Consider the following 19372-nt stretch of genomic DNA (forward strand, 5'->3'; position numbering starts at 1 on the left):
TTGAAACTTGGGAAGTTCCCTGTTTTGGGGAAAACTGCAGCCGCGATGATAACGTTTCGCCAATCAACGTCTGAGAAACTATAGAATTCACCAAGCATTGATGAAATAATTACAGGCAATTATGATAGATGGCGATTCTATAGGGAAGTTCTAATCATATCAAATCTGGGGATCAACCGAGAAGACGCTAACGCGAACACTATTGTTAACATCATCCCAGTTATCCCTCCGGCGGCACAAACTCGCCGTCGTCGGCCGTCTGCAGGCGGCGCGGCCGGCGCTCGGCCAGCAGCGCGAGCGACAGCAGCGCGGCGGCGCAGAAATACAGCATGGCACGCATCTGGCCGCTGTAGCCGGTCTCGTAGACGGCGCGCACGCGGTCCTGCACGTCCGGCGCCAGCGCGTGGATGTTCTGGAACGACTGCAGCAGCGCGCCCGTCTGGTCGGCGCTTAGGAATGCGGATGTCTCCGATGTGATGTGGTTGTTGAGCAGCGCTGAGCACACGGCCAGCCCGATGGTGCCGCCCAGCACGCGGATCTGTGTCAGCCAGCCCATCACGACGGCTAAATAAGTGTGAGTTTGTCAGTGTCAAAGCTGAGAGGTTCGTGGAGTGTTGGTGACTGGAGTAAGGAGGGGGTTAACGCAACGTACCCATGTCCTTCAGCTGCACCACCATGGGCGCCATCATGAGGATGGTGCTGAGGTTGAAGCCGAAGCCGAACCCCATGATGATCTGGTATCCGTACTGCGCCGGCTGAATGTCGGGGCCGTGCTGGTCAAGCGAGCTGAAAAGCCCGACGCCCACAGTCTGGAGGACGCCGCCTACGACTAGCACGTACAGGGGCGGCAGCCGGAGCTTGGAGACGGCCACGCCCGCTAGGGCGGTCGAGAAGGGCGAGCACAGCAGCAGCGGCAGCATGCGCAGGCCGGCCTCGATCGCCGTGGTGCCGTTGACGGTCTGCAGGCGCTGTGGGATGTTGATGATGGCGGCCATGAAGGGGAAGCCCGTGAGGAATGCGTTTCTGCTGCCGTCAGTCGGTGCCAGCTCCCGGCGGACGAGGGTAAGAAAGAAAGCCACAAAGGAACAACACCAAAGAGAGAGAGAAAAACTCACAACAGCAACCCAACCACAAACCTGTTCCGCGCTAGCCGCCACGGGAACATGGGCTCGCAGACGCCGCCGACGCGCAGCGACAGCCTGCGCTCCCACGCCACGAAGCCGGCCCACAGCAGGCCGGCGAGCACGAAGCAAGCGACGACGGGCGCGCTGCGCCACGGGTACGCGACGCCGGCCTGCTGCAGGGCGAAGACGACGAGGATGGACGCGGCGAGCGACGCGACGGCGCCCAGCGCGTCGACGCGCCGCCACGCGCGCTCCGCCACCAGCGCGTCCAAGAACCCGCCCGGCCGGCGCCGGTACGGGAAGCTCAGCGGCGCCGAGACGGCCAGCAGGATGATGGCGACGGCACCAGCGGGGCCGCTGAATCAGTGCCAAAGTCAGCGCTTTGCATTTCTTCCTATTCTAGATAGGCAGTTGGGGAAGGAGAGCCAGCGGAACGCACTTGAGGAAAAAGACCCATTTCCACGTTGTGTGGTCGGTGATGGCGCCGCCGAGCAGCGGGCCTAACACGCTGGACATGGCGAAGACGGACGAGACAACGGCGATGTAGATGGCGAGCTTGGCGGGCGGCACGAGCAGCGGCGTCATGACGGTGACCAGCGAGTAGATGCCCGAGGCGCCGACGCCCTGGAACGCGCGGAACACGATCCTAAGTAATTGTTCAGGAACGGTCAAGGACAACCCCAGTGGGAGGGGGAGAGAGAGTGTGTGTGGCTTACAACAGCAGCATCGACGACGACAGGCCGCACGCGATGGAGAAGACGGTGAACACGGCCACGGCAAACATGATCAGCAGCTTGCAGCCGACAATGTCGCTCAGCTTGGCGTAGACGACGAGGAAGCCTAGCAAGACACGACGCAGGTAAATAAGCCGAGCTGAAACGAGCGCGATGTCATCCAATTAATTACCACTTACCGGTGTAGGTGAGGAAGTACGCCGTGACGACCCAGCCGCTCTGGCTGAAGCCGTCGAGCGCGTTGACGATGGACACGAGCGATGTGCTGACGATTGTCGTCTCGAGCGTGGACAGCAGGAGCGACAGACAGAGCCTTCGCTGTCGCTGTCGGTCAGCTGTGTCAAGGCTGATATTAACAAAAGGAGCTCGGCTCGCTTACCCGGCTGTTAGAGTGTGCAGCCGCCACCCTGTGAGGTAGACCCTTTGCTTTTCCTGGTCGGCGCCGTCACTGGCCGCGGGCTCTGGTATCCTGGCGCCATTCTGGCCGTCGGCAGAATTTGCAATTGCGGCATCGCGCTTCTCGTCGGGCTCGGGATTCTGGAGCGTGTTTTCTGTCATCAGGAACCTCCGCTGTTCTGGCAGCTCTGTGTTCTGCTTTGAACTGTGGTTGGCTGATCACTGTCCCCGTTGCTCGTTCGACTGGAAAATACGATTTGGACAGTTCGCGGTCCGGACCCAGAATACGCGGACGCTGGGCGGCAGGGCAGGGGGGTTGGAGACCAGCCAATCAATGGTTGCATATTGACTGTGGTTTGTCCCAGGGGTAGAAGCACATTGACGGCACAAGGTAGCATGCTCTTAAATGACTGTTATTTTTTTATTTTTTTTGCGCGGAATCTTGCCTTACAGCCAACATGCCTTTCTTCGTATATTGAAGTATACATTCTAGTCAATATCTCAGGTATCTCGGCTAGTTCTACTAGTTCCTCCCTGCATCAAAAAGAACAGAACAATTAACCACGAGACATTGGCAGTGGCTGAAGCCGCCAAAACTGGGTGAAACCCTTGTTGATTCGATAATCTTTAAATTCTTGTAAATGCAATGCCGGCGAGGCTGGAATGATCAGATACACACGCCGTCACTCAACTCCACACGGCCGTCCACAGCCACTCGCCTACTTCCCGCTGGTACGCAATCGTCTTCATCTCGGCGTCCATGCGCGCCTCCTCATCCCCCCACAGGTACTTGTTCCGCCATGCGACCGAGTCGAAGCCGTGCACGACGTCGGGCACCAGCAGCCAGCGCGTGCTGCCGCCGCCCGTGTGCGTCTCGGTCCAGCCAAACTTGACTCCACCGCTGTCGCCCGCCCCGTCGTCCAGGCACCCGCGCCACTGGCTCGGGCCCCGCCTCCCCACGGGGACGTCGGTGTCCGGCACGGCGCGCCCGGCCCACACCGACGCGGCCCGCCACGACTCGTGCGCCAAGCAGTCGAGCTCGGCCGCCACCACGAACACGTGAGGCGGTAGGTCGGCCCGCGACGCATACGCCGGCGACAGCAGCGGGTCCGAGATCTCGTGGCCGTACGGGATGTAGCTCCACGCGCTCGACGGCAGCATGCGCGCCATCCAGTCCAGCCCGGGGCCCCAGCCGCGGGGGCCCCGCAGCTGCCGCTTGTACGGGCGCGTGCGGGCCTTGCGCGACGGCGACATGCTGAAGTCGAGGATGCCGCAGATGGATATCACGGCAGCGGGCGGCGGGTTCGAACGCGGCGGCTGCGCAAAGTAGGGGTACGACGGGTGGATGGCGTTGGGGTCGCAGCCGGTCCGCACGCTAGGCAGCTGCGAGAGGCCGAGGGCGAGGTTAGCGCCGGCGTCGAAGCCGCAGAGCGCCGTGCGCATGCGGTCGATGGGCAGCGACTCGTCGTTGAGCACGGCGTGGTAGAGCGCCTCGGCGTCCAAGAGCGGGTTGGGGAACGCTGCCCAGGGCGCCTTGGCGTAGTTGAGCGATATGACGAGCGAGGTGAACGAGTCGCAGAAGTTGCGGTTCCATATGTCGTCGTCGGACGACGCGCCAACGGTGAATCCCCCGCCGTGGATCGTGAAGACGGTTGGGAGCAATGCCGGCGAGGTCAGGTCGTAGAGGGTAGGGAAGAAGATGCTGCCATGTATTATCAGTATCACGTTTTCGTCCAAAAAAGCCGCAACAGAAGAGGCTCATTGTCTTACCGAACTGGAAGCCGCCTCCTGACTGGGTAGGCCTTGATGATATCAGGTCGGCCGGGCGGAGGGTAGTACAAATCCCGCAGTCCGCGATACAACACCACGGGGACAGTCAGCCCCTGGATCATACTGACTGAAGCAGCGTGGATCGCCCTCTCGATGACGGGAGGCGCATCCCATTCGTGTCGCTCGGGTTGGCGGCGTTCGGTAAATCTGCCCCCGCCATGCTTCTGCCGCGTCCTGCTTCGTCTTCTCGGCTTCGTCGGCCGGGGCCCCTCGTCCTCCTCAGGCACGTACGCCGCTGAAGGCGAAGGCGGGATATCAATAGCCCATTGCCCGACACCGGCTCTGCCCGGCTCGTCGCGTGGATGCGGGTACCGGTCCAGCGTCTGCTGCGGCTGGTACGGCGTTGCCACCGCCGACAATTGGCTTCGAGGAAGTTCTTTGAGTGGGGTCCCGTCGAGCCTGGTGTTTCCCGTCAAACTCTGTCTCGGGCCTCGGGTAGACGGTCTTGATGGCAGAGGGAACTCCGGCGCGTAGTCTGTCACCTTCCAAATCTCATGGTAATGCGAGTTGGTGTCATTGGCACTGGCATTGTCGAAAAGCTGGACCGGCGCAGGTGCGGCTTTTTTGGTACGGCCTTGTTCCACTACGGCATCTATAAGCAGATCAGAAGGCAGATGGAACTGCTCTGCGGCCTCCGGTACGGCCTCGTCCTCTAGCCGCCGTGGACCTGGCGCAAGAGCTGTGTATGGGATTTCTTGAGGGGATAATGGGCTTTTTGGGCTCGCTGCCGGGATCTCCGCGGGTGGCTGGGTATGCTTTCGTGGCTGTTCCGGGGTAGCTTCCGGGGTGAGGGGAAGTGCAAAACTCCGGGTCGGAATCGAATCGACTGGTGTTGACGGCATTGACATTGGGGTTGAGGGCTCCTTTTTGGCATCTCCTTTCCAGTCTTGTGCGGGCTCGTCCTTGGTGAAATGAGTGTTTTCGATGTTCGACCGGCGTAAGTCGGGAAGCTCAGATTGCTTCAGAACTGCAACTACTCTGTCTTGATCCTCTAAAACATCGCCCGCTCGAGTTGGACCTGGCGTAGTGTCAGGTGTTGGGATAAAATCTGGAGAGATTCGGATTGGTGTTTGAGGCCGATGCGCCCCTGCGGGCTTAGCCGGACTCGGCGGCCTGGATATAATACCTTGCGGGTCATGAAGATGGCGATTGCCGTAAAGGATGATGGAGTTTTCTACTGCCCTAACTCGCTCGACAGCGGCCGTCTCAGAAGCATCTGACCGATTGAGCGGTTCGGGCAGAAACTTTGTTTCGTTGTCGATTGAACTATCCTCCCACACAGATTCTGATGAATGGTGTACAGCCTGGTCGTGGACATTGATAGCAAGGTGTCTGTTGAGTTCGTTTTGGGTCTCGTACGGTCTGTTGATGGAAGCTTCGGGTGGCTTGCTGCTGTCATCTTCCACTCTTGTTGTATTTGTGCCGACTTCAACTGGCTCCTTCAGCCTGTCGCCCCCTTCTTTTTCTTGCAGCTGCGACAAGACAGCTGCCAGCTCGGGCACCTCGGGGACGACGCTTATCCTGCTCCCAGCACCTAGGTCTCTTACCCTGCTCTTACTGCGGCCCTTGCTCTGGCTTCGACTCCGCTCCTCCCACATGGCAATCTTTTGTCGGGTGCTTTCGCTGGTTTCCCTTCGGGCGGACGGTACCTTTATCGCCCCTAGCTGGTCCTGGGTCGAGCTCCTGTCGCCCTCAATCTTTCTGCTTCTGCCCCTCTCTTTCTCGCCGTCTTGCGCTACTGTGTCACTGCCGCGGGAATGTTGGGCCTGCTTGATGGCACCAATGAAATCGACAGGTGCAAAGTGTGATGCGGGCTCCGCGCTGTCGTGGGTGTCGTCCCCAAACGCTGGTCGGGCAGTGTCGTCAAAGCTATTCCTCCGCGATGCCGACTGCGACACGGAAAGCATCGAGAAGCGCTTCGGTGTGGGTTCGTAGCTGGGCATCTTGGGCAACGTCCAGCGAGCGTCGCCGGCGGGGTCGCATGAGAGAGCAGAGCAGAGCGAAGCGAGCCGTGAATCCTGGCCCCTTGGACGATGCAGCTTGACGCGTTGGTCGGGTTCAAAAGCCGAGTCGGCGAGGCAGGTAATGATACTAGCGAAACTGTCGAAGAGCTATCTGTGTCTCTTTTTTTTTCCACCTCTAGGAATGAATGCATTTGAGACACGGATCGAGGTCGGAGCTGGCACGCACTTGGCGGTGGCATCTGCATTCACGGTGCTGCCTGTGCTGCCTGTGCTGCCGGCGGCTGAAGGCCTTCCATTGTGTCACGAGACACCCGCCATGCTGAAACGCGCAAAATCATGCGTCGCGACCGAGCCAAGGGCTGCAAGGCATGGCATTGGTTCGGCTTCTCCATGTTACGTGGATATTGGCACCCAAGGTAATAGCCGCTGCTCGACAGCCGTTCGCCGGGCGATCCCCTCCACGGTAATGCGGTCGCCTAGTTCCCGTCACCTCAGTGTTCGGATGGAGACAGACCAGACGACGACCACATCTCCAAGCGGGGTTGCGTCTGTCTCACTGCCACTGGACACAGCTTGGTACTCGACCCCAAAATGGAAAGTGGGGTACACTTTGGCTTCGAAACTGATCCGGCCGTCGAGTCTCCTTCGTTTCTACTCAATTCAACTTAGTCCGTCTAATGACAGGTTTCCTTCGTCGTCACCACTCGCGCCTTTGGACAGCTCCAACAGTTCCTAAGAAGAGCCAGCCAACGTTAACAGCACCCGCCCCAAGCTGAGATGAGCCCTCTGACATTCTCCTTGCAGGTGCACGCGGCGATTGCCAAAGACCGGAGCAACGTCACATTATTTGGGTAGGCATAATAAACGTTGTACTAGGTATGCACTGAGAGGGATAGCAAGATGAGTAGAGTGCCTTGATACGAGATCTTTGAGCCAGTCGTTTTACATTGCAGGTGGAGATATCCTATTGGTATCCTCGAGCATAGTGCGATCTAACTCTCCCAAGCGCCTAGATAGCCAAATGGCCATGGACAGTGAAAATAATTTGGGTGCTGCCAGAATGTCCCAGAAGATCGAACATCAACATTCTGGTGCTCGACACTAATGCTGATGATTGTACCAAGTCTAGCTTAATTCAAGGGGCGGCCTGTGGACATCATGTGATGGGTCCACTCACAAGCTTAATAGAACCCGCCTAGAAGCGATCAACTGTTCTGGACATATTTTAGTCATTGCTCTCTGGACACGTGTCTCCTGCAGAAGAGTCAATTCGACCGCGACCTGTTGTCTCTCTTGTCGTCGTACAAAGTGGGATTTCTGCCTCGCCGTATGTTTTGGTTCTGATAAACCTAACCCTAAAAAATAACACTGTCGCCATGAAGCGGCACTCCAACCAAATCTGTCGGTGAGCAGCCACCGACATAAAACCTCGCATAATGCAGCTCAGTAAATAGCACACAAGGAGTAGTGTAGATGTCATCCCGGCGTTAAGTAACGCATCCACAAACGGAAACACTGTTCCTGCAGTGGGTTGATCGGCGGGGAAAGACCAATGGGATGTTTGGGCAGTGGTTGGTTGTTCGGACGGATCCCCACCCCCCACACTGATCACCACCCAAGCTGCCGGGGCGGGCTTGCCGGGAGCTAGGGCTCAGGAAAAAGAAACAAAAAACCACGTATAATAATCTGGAAATAACTCGTCCACGCATTGTTGGAAAGCCCTGGAAAGCGCTGTAATCGCCCAATATCTTGGGCCCTTGCTCAGAGGACCCACCAGTAGTTGTTTGCTCCTGCCCGTCGCCAACGTGTTACGTCACCGGTATTCACCACATCGTGATCCCCTGCGTCATCCTCACTCAGCCAGGCACGTGAGGACTGGCATCCGAATCTATGCATATAGGGCCTCTTTTTCCTTCTCAACCTCTCCTCAACCAAAGCAACTCAAAGCAGCCATCTGCAATCCTACTTGAGGCTACTTCCAACAGCAAACACCACAAAAAAGCACCTGCGAACTTTGCACGTCTACTATCAGCATGGCTGACCACGGCAATAACAACCCTGGCAACTTTGCCAACCAGTGCGTGGCACCGCTGGAGGGTGCGCCTCCTCAACTCACTAACACGCTCTCTGCTTTGCAGTCCCACAGAGGAGGTCCGCGAGATCGCGGCCAAGGGCGGCCGGGCCAGCCACAAGAACGACAACAACGCCGCTAGCGACGAGGCTGGCACCGGCGGCGGCCAGGGTCTCAACAGTGTCTCCGACAACCCAGGCAACTTTGCCAATCGGTTTGCGAGTTCATCGAACTCCTTCACCGTGTATGAATTGAAACTGATCAATGCCGACAGCCCTAAGGAGGAGGTGCGCGCCGTCGCATCCAAGGGCGGCCAAGCCTCGTCGGGCAGTTTCGAGGCTGGCAGTGAGCGAGCCCGCGAGGCCGGCCGCAAGGGCGGCTTGGCGCTGGGAGGCAGTGGCGGTGACGATGAGTGATTTGAGACTGGGGATTTGAGGCTGGGGATTTGATGGGATTCCGCAGGCTTTTTAACGCTGACTTTATCTGCGGTGGCCATCATCTACATGCCGCCTTCTGAAACGGCCTCGTAGGATCATTGACACCGATCACTCGACTTCATCTGCCTTTGCTCATGTTCCCACGATTGAGATGGCGGTGCTATCTATTCTCACAGTCAGTGACCATCTCGCTCCCTAAATTGTATAAGCTGGGAACGATTTTGGAGTTTCTCGCTAGGCATTTCTGCTTGTAGTTCTTATCGAGATTGTAAAACCACGTGCGGCGGAAGCTATCGCAATACACTCTTGTTCGGGACAAAGTCTGGTGCGGTTGTCGAGCTTCGATATCGGGGTTAGGGTTGAGAAAGGCCGCCATCCAGAATTCTCGTTGTTGGGGGTTTCTATCCAGTAACATTTCGTTGTCAACTGAAACCAAATGCCGAGACAGCACCAATACAGCAAACACTGTAACTCATGGTCTTCGTATTGTCACGATATAGGAAGCGTGTTGTTCCGGATTGCTGTGCATCGCTCTTCGCAGCCCTCGGCCGCACCACCAAATTGAAGTGTCGCGGTGGATTACGTAATACACCCAACGACATGCGATTCAAGTCCTCTAGCCGGATTGACAACTACCTGCTGCATAACCCCCCGGGAAATGAATCAGTGCCGTGATAATGTCAAGATACCACTCAATAGATCACTTTGCGTAGTTCTTTCTGGATTAGTATTCCTTGTTGTCGTTGTTACGGTAGCGATAGGATTGGGATGCGACACGTTCTGGGCGCCTAAGGCGTTTTAGTACGCACCCTCTTGCGCACTCGCGACTGCCGCCAGCAGTGTCTCATTTGCCATCCACATTTCCGTCTTTCAATTGTCTGATATTTTGGCTGCTTCGCGTGCAAGTTCAAAGTCGGTGTTTTGTCTAGTTTCAACGATGGGATGACCACATAAGGTAGGAAACCAAGTGAAATGAATTTCTCGAGTCGACGCCGTTTTGTGCTGATCCCATATCGCAGTAGACAACTCAACAATCTAGCCATGACTCTGATATACCCTTGTATACGACACTTGCTCACATGTTTGATGTTTAAAGCCCGGGGCTGTTGGTTGGTTCCATGTTGGCCAAACGCCACACCGGGCTGTGGTGACAGCGAGGATTGGTGGCGATATCTCGCCCGTCGTCGACGTCAAGCATCAACTCTCACCATCCATAAGTTCACACATTCAGTTGGGCTATGATTAGCTTCAATAGTGACGGATGCATTCACCAAAGAGCGGTGTGTCGACTGGCAGACATCAGAGACTGTTTGGGCTGGCCACGGTTCCTCGTGCGGCCATGTTTCTCTCCAAGAAAGAGCTGGTTGTAGTCATGTAGACTAAATCAAGGTGAGCTGGACCAAGAATTACTGTCGGGGTTAACCAGGTTGAGTGTTGAGGCGCAGGAAAAGGCCACCCTATCTTCCTCGGACATGGGACTGGGTGTCGATATGTGGGGCGCGTGTGATGAAGGAGGGACGGGATGGGTCGACAAGTTGGGTGTCAGCCCCCCCCCGGTGTGTGCGTGCGTGCAACGCGGTTAGTGCCAAGCACCCACCCAACACACAAATATCAGCTAGTACCCCTCTTTCGACCACGAAAATTTGATAGGCATCTCTCCGTCTCTTCCTGTGAAATCTGAGAAGGGGCACACCTTTTTCTTGCATGGGACTTGTCAGTGAGTCATTTTACTGCCGTGCCACAGCAATCGGCTCTCGATGCATTCTCGTTATCAACATCGCTCCTCCCCCAATTTTTTTACCAGCCTTCTCTCCCCATCCAATATTTTTATATCATCCAATACCGCACCTTGCCACATTCCATCTCTCTCCTCGAAGCCCTTACGCATCCTACGCATCCTGGGACAGTTGCATCCAACCATCTGGCAACATCATAGGATTTGCCTTTAGAGTCCCTTCGGGCACAACGCCATACCGGTAACTCTCAGTTGCCCATAAGACTCGTCAGGTAGAGTAGCTATGGATGACAATCAAGTGCAACTGGTCTTTGACAGCCTGGCCCAACATCGCCTAGAAGCTGTCGTTCGGATGATGCACGACCTGCGCCACAAATGTGACCAAAACACTCGACAGTCAGACCCCATAGTGTCACTTCGGCAGACATCCCGACTCTTCCAAGCCATTTCGGAACACTCAGCCTACGGCGTAGACCGCACACTAGACCAGGCAACCAGGACCCTACTATTGCAGGCCGTAAGACAATGCCAACACCTTTCGTTAGCCCCAACCAAGACTCACCCCGACAGCATCCGGTGGCTTACGGCATCCCAAGTCGAGCTGAACGGCTACATCGAGGATTTCCGAAGCTTTAGCAGTTACATAATCGGCCGCTCCTCGTTTGAAGACCATCTCGATGACTGTTTGTTCGAAGCCCAACACATGTTACGAAAGCTCTGCCCGAGGATAAACAACATCTCAAACTGGGGCTGCTTGAGTAATAGTGGACCAAAAAGTCTGACGCATATTTCGCCCCTGCAAATTAAGCCATCAAACAAACAAGCACCCTTACAAAGTGACCAAGAAACACAAAGGCCACCTAACGCCAAGAGCAAAAGCCATACGATCCACGAAACCGAGATCAGGAATCCAGAACCACTTCATCAATACCCAGATAATACCTTACCGGCAACTCACAATGGGCAACCCCAACTGACTGCCCTGCAACCGCATCCGTCAATCCAGCCAACCGATATCGCCGTCCCGAACACAAACAGACGGCACCTCTTACTACCCAGAATAACCAAGAAGAGCCGCAAATCTAGAGATTGCTCCTGCATAAAGAGAAACAAAAGGTCCGTCATAGCCACTGCAGTAATGTACAAGTGCTACGACATCAATCCGGGCGTCGTGCTCCAGAGCATCGAGCGGGATTTCGACGAAACCGAGGCACCCGCGCGGCCGACCAGCCCACGTGCGCCCTCGTCGGATGACAACAGCAGTACGCACCAGGCCTCGAGCGAGATGCTGGCCGGCGCGACACAGACCCCCGACACGGACGACAGCAGCAGCAGCAGAAACAAGAGCACCAACGAAGACGACGCCGCACCACCCCTCGCCAAGCAGCGGCGGAGATTCGCCGGCAGGCTAAAGAAGAGCAGCCTGCCGCCACCACCGCAGCCGCCGAGGGCGCGGAGCAACCGCTGCCGCCGCCAGCGCCGCGAGCGCTGCCAGCACCTCCTCGACGAGCCGCGGCGCAACGGCTCGTCGTCGTCGTCGTCCGGGCTCGGCATCCTCTCGTGGCCGCCGTGTCCCATCTGCGGCGTCAACATGACGTTCGACGAGTACACGGCCGAGCTCATGTACTGCAAGCGGTGCGAGGGGTTCCAGGTGCATTCTGGGTGACGCTTGCATTGCAACTGGGGAGCAGTTTGAAGCTCGTGGTTGGTGGCGGCTGAGCATCATGGCGCCCGCGGCGGTTACTGGCGGATGTTTAACTGGCGCAAATGGGGGAAGAATATTACTTGGGTTTGCATACTAGTTGCCTATTTTATTTATTTTCTACGGAGATCTTAGCAAGCGTGCCTTTGGATAGGCGATTATTCAGGAATTCCATTAGTTTGAAGCGGAGAGTGAGAAGTTCTTGTCATTTCCCCTCAGCGCCTTTCTCTATTTAGGTTTTGTTTCCGGGCCTATCTATTTCATCGTTGATCCTGGCCAGTCGTGTCAAATCTCAAATAAAACCATTCTGGGAGACAAAACTCTGGGTGGCGATAACCCCCTCCGACCCGCAGCTATGCATGATGCAGTGACGATTTGGGCCTAGACCAGACCCCATAGAACTGGGTCTAGAACCGTGACTATTGATTGCCTAACGACGCCCAACCCCGGGGATTTTGGGAGTTCTCCGACGACAACTAGACACTAATTAGCGACACATGGTGCACTGCAACTTGCACTGCTGCAACTTTTTTGTCCCTTTTGCGGCAGTAAACCCATCAACGATGGGGGTAACTCTGCCATCGCGCCCCAAAGAGGGCAGCGCTTCGGGTCGGCTCTGCGGCGCCTGTGCAAAGCTCGATTTTGCAGCAATGTTTGCCAAAGAGACCAAACAGATCGCCATGGGTCCCGTATCGGACTACTCCGACCTAAACTGTCCGTTTTGCGGCCTCATTGCCAAGTCAATCCATCTCGGCTGGGAGGAGAAGGGAGATCCAAAGAGCGCCTCTCCCGGCGGCCACGCCCGCTCGCCCGAGCTCTTCATACAGAGCCGCAGCCCCCTGTCCGTCCAGATCGACGGGCATGTTCAACACCCCCAGCCTCGTCTCCTCCTCGCGGTGGACCAGAAGCCCCCCGGGTTCAAGGAGACGCGAGGCGTCATCAGGCAGGTCGACCGGGTCAAGGACCGGTTCATCGTGGCCGAAATCGAACGACTGCCCGACGACGCAGCCAAGCCGGAGTACATCGTGCGCCGCGACGTGGCCACCACAATTGACGTTGAGCTCGTCAAGAGCTGGCTCCAGGAATGCCAGGGTCACAAGCACTCCGTCGACGACAGCAGCAAGACCACGGAAACGAAGGACGCGCTGTTTGGCGGTCCAGACGGATTCCTGCTGATCGACGTCGTGGACGAGTGTCTGGTGCGCCTCAAGGAAAAGACGGACTACGTGGCCCTCTCCTACGTCTGGGGCAAGCTAGCGACCATCCTCCGCAAGAATGTCGAAAAGCCCGACCAAATCCCGCTGCTGCTGACTACCGTCGGAAACAAGGAGGAGCTCGCCAAACCGGGTGCGCTTACGCCGGAGCGGGTGCCGGGCGCCAAGATCGCCGCCTCCGTGCTCGACGCCATGAGCCTTACGCGCGCCATCGGCCAGCGTTACTTGTGGGTCGACATGTTCTGCATCGTGCAGAACGACGGCAATGAGAAAGACCGGCTGATGGCCGTCATGGACGACGTGTACAACACGGCGACCGTCACGCTAGTCGCCGGAGACGGCACCGACGCCGACGCCGGGCTCAGCGGCTGGGCGCCGCCGGGTCGCACCCCGCGCCGCCCTCGCAGCGGCCACCCGCTCAAACCGACGGCCATCACCACGCCCGCCTCCAAAGCACACCCGCCGACTACGCTGCGCCTCGCGCTCTGCCCGCCATCCCTCGTCGAAGAAGTCCGCCGCTCGACCTGGAACACGCGGGGCTGGACATACCAGGAACAGCACCTGTCGCGGCGGGTCGTGTATGTGACAGCGGACGAGGTCTTCTTCGCATGCCCCGCCGCCGGGCAGCAGCGCCGCGAGAGCTACACCACGCCGCCAAATCCTGCCGTGCAGCAGCTGCGCACCGGCCCGCCGTGGTGGACGGGCAGCCTACGGGCGGACCCGGACCCGACGCCGTACCGCTACCTCGGCGACGCGGCCGCGCTCGGAGGCCTCGAGTACCAGGCCGCGGTGCAGGCTTACACGCGCCGCGAGCTCTCGCACGCCGAGGACGCGCTGAACGCGTTTGCCGGCGTGTTCAACCGGTTCCACGCCGCGCCTTCTGCTGCGGCCGCCGCCGAAATTGCCCAGACGCAGGGCATCCCCGCCCACCTGATGCAACACGGCCTGCTGTGGTTCCCGTCGGGCCAGGGCGGCGGCGCCGGTGGTGAGAGGCGCTCGACTGCCAAGCAGCGGTTCGCGACGTGGTCGTGGTGAGTGGTTCACTGGTTCATTCCCCCACACAGCACAGCACAGGAGATTGCTGGCATTCTTACTGCCTACCCATGCATAACTATGGCACCTATGCATAAGTATGGCGAAAAATTGAGCACTAGAGCTAACGCAAGTAACAAATGAACTAGGGCATCGTGGGTCGGCCCCGCCGAGTTTGTCTTTGCCGACAGCTCGTGGCTGTCGCGCATCGTGTCACTCGCGCCCGCGCGCGGCGTGCCGCTGCATGTGGCGATTCCGCGCTGGCACCTCGGTGGCGGCAGCTCTGACGGCGGCAAAAGCACGGCGACGTCGCAGATCTGGTCTCAGCAGTCCTGGGCTGCTGCTGCTGCTGCTGCTGCCGCCGGGGAAGAGGGGAGCGAGTCCTCGCCGTCCGTTCATGGCACGGCGAGTCTGAAGCACGCCGACAGCAGCAGTAGCAGTAGCAGTAGCCGTAGCATCAGCACGGAGGCGTACCTAGGCGACCGCGTCGGGGTGGACACGGCCGCGCTGCTGAAGGGGGGGCAGGCGGCAGTCGAGCCGCCGGCGCGCGGCGAGCTGGGGTTCTTTGCCGCGTATCTGGGCGCCGATGATGTCAAGCTCGCGCAGCCGGCGAAGCCCGAGCGGTTCGTGAGCATGGAGATTGTGTCGGGCGGCCACCGGGGCGAGTTCCGGTTCGACGACAAGGGGGACGAGGCGCGGGGCGTCGCTGTCGACGAGTTCGTGCTGGTCGTTGCGGCGGACACGGTCGAGGGGCCTGGCAAGCTGCCCAAGACGCAGTCCGTGTTTCTGGGCGTGGCCATGTCCCAGGATGCCGCTGGCGTCGTCTCTGCCAGGCGTGTGGGCTTGGGGTTCGTGTACTACGCCCCCGGCGAAGATTCTGCTAAGCCGGCGTGGCGGTACAAGCACTTTAGGTTGACATAATGGAAGGGTGGGCCAATAAGTGTTAGCCTGTGAGGCAGAAGCGTGGGTGATATGGATGGTGCAGGGGTGGGACTAACACGGCAATAATGGGATGGAGTTGGGTTCCAAGAGAAAAAGGGCTCTCCATTCCACGCATTCATTGTGTTCGCGGCATCTGCTTGTAGCTGTCATCGCAAGTCGTATCTCGAAGGTTGCGCCATGCCGTAGCTCGGTCTCCAGGGAGGTGAGTACCATAGGTGTTCATAGTCCAGAAGGGCCGGAAGCCACCGCTGCCGCGCAAGTCGTCTCGAAATGAGAAGTTGAGAATACGCCGGTCGCAGATTACCCTTGTATAAATGTGCAACCAAGATACATGCAATCAACTGTTGGCTTCGGGATTGCTGTCTTCAGGTTTGAGGATAATTAGAACTGCAAGACCAAAGAAGGCAAGAGGAAGATACAACAAACTACTCATTAGAAATACAGAGAGAGGAGAGTATGCAAAGGGAAAATCCTGATATGTGAGACGCTCAGTTTTGCGCCCAAATAAATCCATAACAACGGGTGTAGTGTTCAACCGCCCTGCACTCTCGCTCCAGTCGAAATGGAAGAAGGGTAAATGGATGAATCCGCGCCCCGCACCTGCTACATCATGATCTGGCGGGGAAATTAGGGTCTAGGGCATCATGGAGCTGGGCAATTGGTGGGGCCAGGCACGGAGCCACTAAGGGATGCCATGCTGCTATGCCTCAACTATGGCCCGCACGCAACATGATAGTGGCGAAGAGGAAGTTTGTGATATTCCGAAGAAAATAATTAAATATAGTCTTTGCAGCCATTGCACCACCGCTCCCGGGGCCTCTTTTTCGGTGCAATACTAGTCAATGAAGAGCGCATGAGACATTGGGGAAAGTGAGCCAAGAGTGAACACATACCTATCTAGCAGGTGTGCAGCGCAAGCTGGTGGATTGAGGGGCTTCACTGGATCTAGCCCCGCCATGACTCAACATCGACTTGTTGATTGTCCTGCAATACCTTTACCACTAATGTAGCTGAATAGGTGGAACCTTTGAGTGGCGCAACTACATCACTGAAAGGCAGCGCGAGTAGACCCCATTGGCCTGCGCCGTGATGAAGACAAAGTCATAAAAAAGGGACTGCCCCAGCGCTGGCACAAATCTAAATTAGTCAAATATGGTCCCTGACTGACTGTATTTGAGGGTAAAAAGTGGTTATTTGTTTGCAGGAGGCCGTATTTGACTGATTTGTTGATACTCGCCGGCATCTTCCGCTACACCAAAAAATAGGTAAATACCACAAAAAGTGGCCCTTCGTAAAAAAAAAAGGCCTGAAGTCCGGGAAACCTCATTTACCTACCCAATTCTTCACACATGTGATAAAATTGAAGCTATCGTCGCCTAGGCTATGCCTCTGCGTATTCGCCAGCTCTTTCTCGTGTTGTTAGATCAATTCCTCCTCCTGCGTTACAATTCGCGATGGCCTCTACATGAGGGCAAAAGTTCGCTTTTCGCCCGTGTAGAGGGTCGCGTCATTAACGGTCGAGGCAGACATCTTGTCGGCGGCTCGGGAGCAAGGCAGGGAAGGCCGCTGTAGGATTAGAAGAATTCGAGGCTGTTTGTTGACATATGTGGTGATGGTTACATCGCAGCGTCAACGGCGCGCCGAAGCCTGGCAGTCGGAGATTTTCACGAGCCAGGAAATGTAGGGTTGGCCTTGGGCAGAGGGCGCCTGGGTCCCAGGAAACCCCGAAAACCCCCCGCAAAAAATGGCCCAGCCAGTAGGAAATAATACCTGTCAAATGCCCAAATATTTTTGGACCCATATTTGGTTAAATTTGATCCACAAAACCACATGTTTGGCTGACAAAAAGGCCTATATTTGATCGTTTGATTTGAATATATTTGAGTTGATGCCCGCGCTGGGCTGCCCAAGACTCATAGTCATGAAAAAGAGAAAGAAATAGGTCTTATGGTATGGGCAAAGAGACACGAGTGTAGTTATGTAGCGTCTTGCTAGATCTGCCGTGCCACATTCGATCGATGCCGTTCGACTATAATTGCCCTCGCCGCCAGCTCCAAAACGGTAGCGCATCCCGCCCCGCACGATATCATCTGTGGTTATAACTTTAGGTCCCAAGTGTTCCTTTGAGACAACCACGGGTCAATGATATACGGCGCTACCCATCGCATAGATAGTTATAGGTAATTTGTCATCAGAAATAAATCGTCTTCCCGTTCATGACAGCCGCCGAAGCGCTACCTCTTCGACCCCGACGACGAAACCCTGCCGCGCCTTTTGTCAAGAGGAATACGCAGGTACAGAGCCTGACTGCTAGGCGGAGAGGGCACAAGACTTCTAGGTTTGGATGGATGATGCACACAAGTTGGGAAGGGGTGCGGGGCAAGGTACACACATAGGTTAAAAGTTGCAATTCTATCCCTATCGCCCCTCAACTACCGGGCAAAATGGAGCAGAACCGCAATCGATAGCATTATATCCTCGAAAACGAGTTCTCGGACTTGCTGTTGGATTTTGGGCACGTCTTCAGTTCGCCCGAGGTTTCGAAGGATGTCGATATTGCCATCAAGAAAGCATATGGATCCTACCAGCCCATTAGTAGGGGCTTCAAGAAGTGGAGACGGCCGTTTCTCACCAAGGAGATGGTCTCGGAGTGTCTGGTGGAGCTCCTCGACGTCTGCAACGAGGAGCGCCATCTCTCTTGTACTTGGGGACGGCATGAACGAGACTTTTTGGTTCAAGGCGTCGGGGGCTGTGTCCTGGATGCAGACCCTGCCCAGCATCTCTCGCCGCCCCATCTTCACGGCTAGAGAGTCGGGCCTAAGCCTCGCCCAGGCTGCCTGGGCAAATTTCCTCGCGCCTCCGGCCCCCTGGACCCTACCCCAGTCCAGTCCCCCACCCCCAGGGACCGCCTGCCGCTTCCGAGGGACCCGTCTACCGCTCCCTAGATCCCGCCTTCCGCCCCCTCCGCCCCCTGAAATCCGGATCTCGGCCGTGACAACGACGCGTCAACCGAGGTTGGCAGGCTGGCCCTGCGCTTCGCGCAGGATATCATAATGTACGAGTCCCACTACTCGTTCTTCCTAAACTACGACCGGTACTTTCCCGGCCCCATCGACACGGGCTCAGAGTTCTTCAGCCTCAGCGTCAGGGGCTATTGCGCGAGGCACGGTCCGCATCAGAGCTCCCAGCAGGTACAGCTGGGGAAATAACTAGGCGCGGTTCGCTAGCCCGCTGTCTCAGGTCGTGATTGAGAACACGGCGTGCCGCGATAGTGACTTTTCGGAGCACCTTTAAAAGATCCGTGATAAGATTCGGCAAGGCTCGGAGTAAGGCAGCCAGACGTAGGGTGGTTATGCTGTGGAGATGAGGAGAAGAGTGGGTCCTATAGGAAGGATTATGGGTGTGGTCCAATGTATTGTATTAATATAGGGAACAAAGAAGGGGTCGGCAATATCTAGGCTACTAGGATCTTGAACTTTCATGGTGCCTCTCGGGACTAAGATGTTGCTCGGGGTAGATATTAGCCAGACTGGCGGATTAATTAGTCACGGACTAGAGAGGCTCTTTTTGAGCCAGGATAGGCCCTGGAAGTTGGGTGGTAACTGCAACTGGTTCTAGTTGCATTTAAACCTACGACTTTTCTTGTAGTTATAAATTTTTGTTTCGTTAAGGAATTCGTCGAGGTACTCACTCTGTCGTTGCGTACACCCACTCATCTGCAATGGCAGCTGTCATAGTAGGTGTCGTTTTTAGCTGAAAAATTACGACTTTGGTGAAAACCGCGATATATTGTCGCCCAGCACTGCCAGTCCATTAAACTACTCCTCTCTCCTTCAACGTCGAACGCAAGCTAGATCCACGGACTTTGAACGTATTCTTGACACTATCAGAATTGGCCTTTAATTTTTTTCGATGGCGCAAGATGGGTGCCAAGGTGGGATGGGCATCTTAATCATGGACAGCTAAGCACTCGACATGCCAGACATTGGTACCTAGAATTATCCACTAAAGAGCCAGTCCCCTTGCCTCTGCTTCCACGGCCGACGCAAGCCAGATCCAAGGAACTTGAACCCGTTTTCGACATTCTCATAGTTTGGGTGGGGAACGGATAACCGTATTGCTTGCAGGAAAGAAGTCTAGCTATCTAGGCCACGGCGTAATATATATAGGAAGGTGATGGTCTGGATCAGT

The 19372-nt window shown here is 56.5% G+C and overlaps 5 protein-coding genes across 5 annotated transcripts; 3 read left to right on the forward strand and 2 right to left on the reverse strand.

Annotated features, from left to right (window-relative positions):
- Positions 1-220: 220 nt before the first annotated feature.
- On the reverse strand, positions 221-2416 carry B0T26DRAFT_801364 (major facilitator superfamily transporter; the record flags this gene model as incomplete). The annotated part of the gene is made up of 7 exons (XM_060447024.1): positions 221-564; positions 653-1023; positions 1137-1481; positions 1564-1770; positions 1841-1964; positions 2038-2171; positions 2238-2416. The coding sequence occupies 7 exons, from the start codon at positions 2414-2416 to the stop codon at positions 221-223; spliced, it is 1704 nt and encodes a 567-aa protein (XP_060298559.1).
- A 307-nt stretch (positions 2417-2723) lies between these two features.
- Positions 2724-6022, reverse strand: B0T26DRAFT_826460 (uncharacterized protein). Its single transcript, XM_060447433.1, has 2 exons — positions 4025-6022; positions 2724-3956 (listed from the first exon to the last, which is right to left on the reverse strand). Exons 1-2 carry the CDS (start codon positions 5989-5991, stop codon positions 2942-2944), a joined length of 2982 nt encoding a protein of 993 aa, XP_060298560.1. The 5' UTR covers positions 5992-6022; the 3' UTR covers positions 2724-2941.
- A 2059-nt stretch (positions 6023-8081) lies between these two features.
- On the forward strand, positions 8082-8535 carry B0T26DRAFT_642153 (uncharacterized protein; the record flags this gene model as incomplete). The annotated part of the gene is made up of 3 exons (XM_060437413.1): positions 8082-8125; positions 8187-8333; positions 8394-8535. The coding sequence occupies 3 exons, from the start codon at positions 8082-8084 to the stop codon at positions 8533-8535; spliced, it is 333 nt and encodes a 110-aa protein (XP_060298561.1).
- Positions 8536-10574: 2039 nt separating this feature from the next.
- On the forward strand, positions 10575-11957 carry B0T26DRAFT_674320 (uncharacterized protein; the record flags this gene model as incomplete). Its single annotated transcript, XM_060439698.1, has 3 exons — positions 10575-10808; positions 10848-10974; positions 11419-11957. 3 exons carry the CDS (start codon positions 10575-10577, stop codon positions 11955-11957), a joined length of 900 nt encoding a protein of 299 aa, XP_060298562.1.
- A 599-nt stretch (positions 11958-12556) lies between these two features.
- B0T26DRAFT_642963 (heterokaryon incompatibility protein-domain-containing protein) lies at positions 12557-15160 on the forward strand (the record flags this gene model as incomplete). Its single annotated transcript, XM_060437493.1, has 3 exons — positions 12557-14238; positions 14389-14619; positions 14686-15160. The coding sequence occupies 3 exons, from the start codon at positions 12557-12559 to the stop codon at positions 15158-15160; spliced, it is 2388 nt and encodes a 795-aa protein (XP_060298563.1).
- Between the last annotated feature and the right edge of the window lie 4212 nt (positions 15161-19372).

This window comes from Lasiosphaeria miniovina (genome assembly GCF_030549165.1).
Source record: "Lasiosphaeria miniovina strain SMH2392-1A chromosome Unknown B0T26scaffold_3, whole genome shotgun sequence".
In the NCBI taxonomy this organism is placed as follows: Eukaryota; Fungi; Ascomycota; class Sordariomycetes; order Sordariales; family Lasiosphaeriaceae; genus Lasiosphaeria; species Lasiosphaeria miniovina.

Excerpts from the sequence above, each read along its gene's own strand:
- B0T26DRAFT_826460 (XM_060447433.1), bottom strand. The coding sequence starts at position 5,991 with ATGCTTTCCGTGTCGCAGTCGGCATCGCGGAGGAATAGCTTTGACGAC. Across the intron at positions 3,957-4,024 it reads AGGAGGCGGCTTCCAGTTCG|CATCTTCTTCCCTACCCTCT; the intron begins GTAAGACAATGA and ends AATACATGGCAG.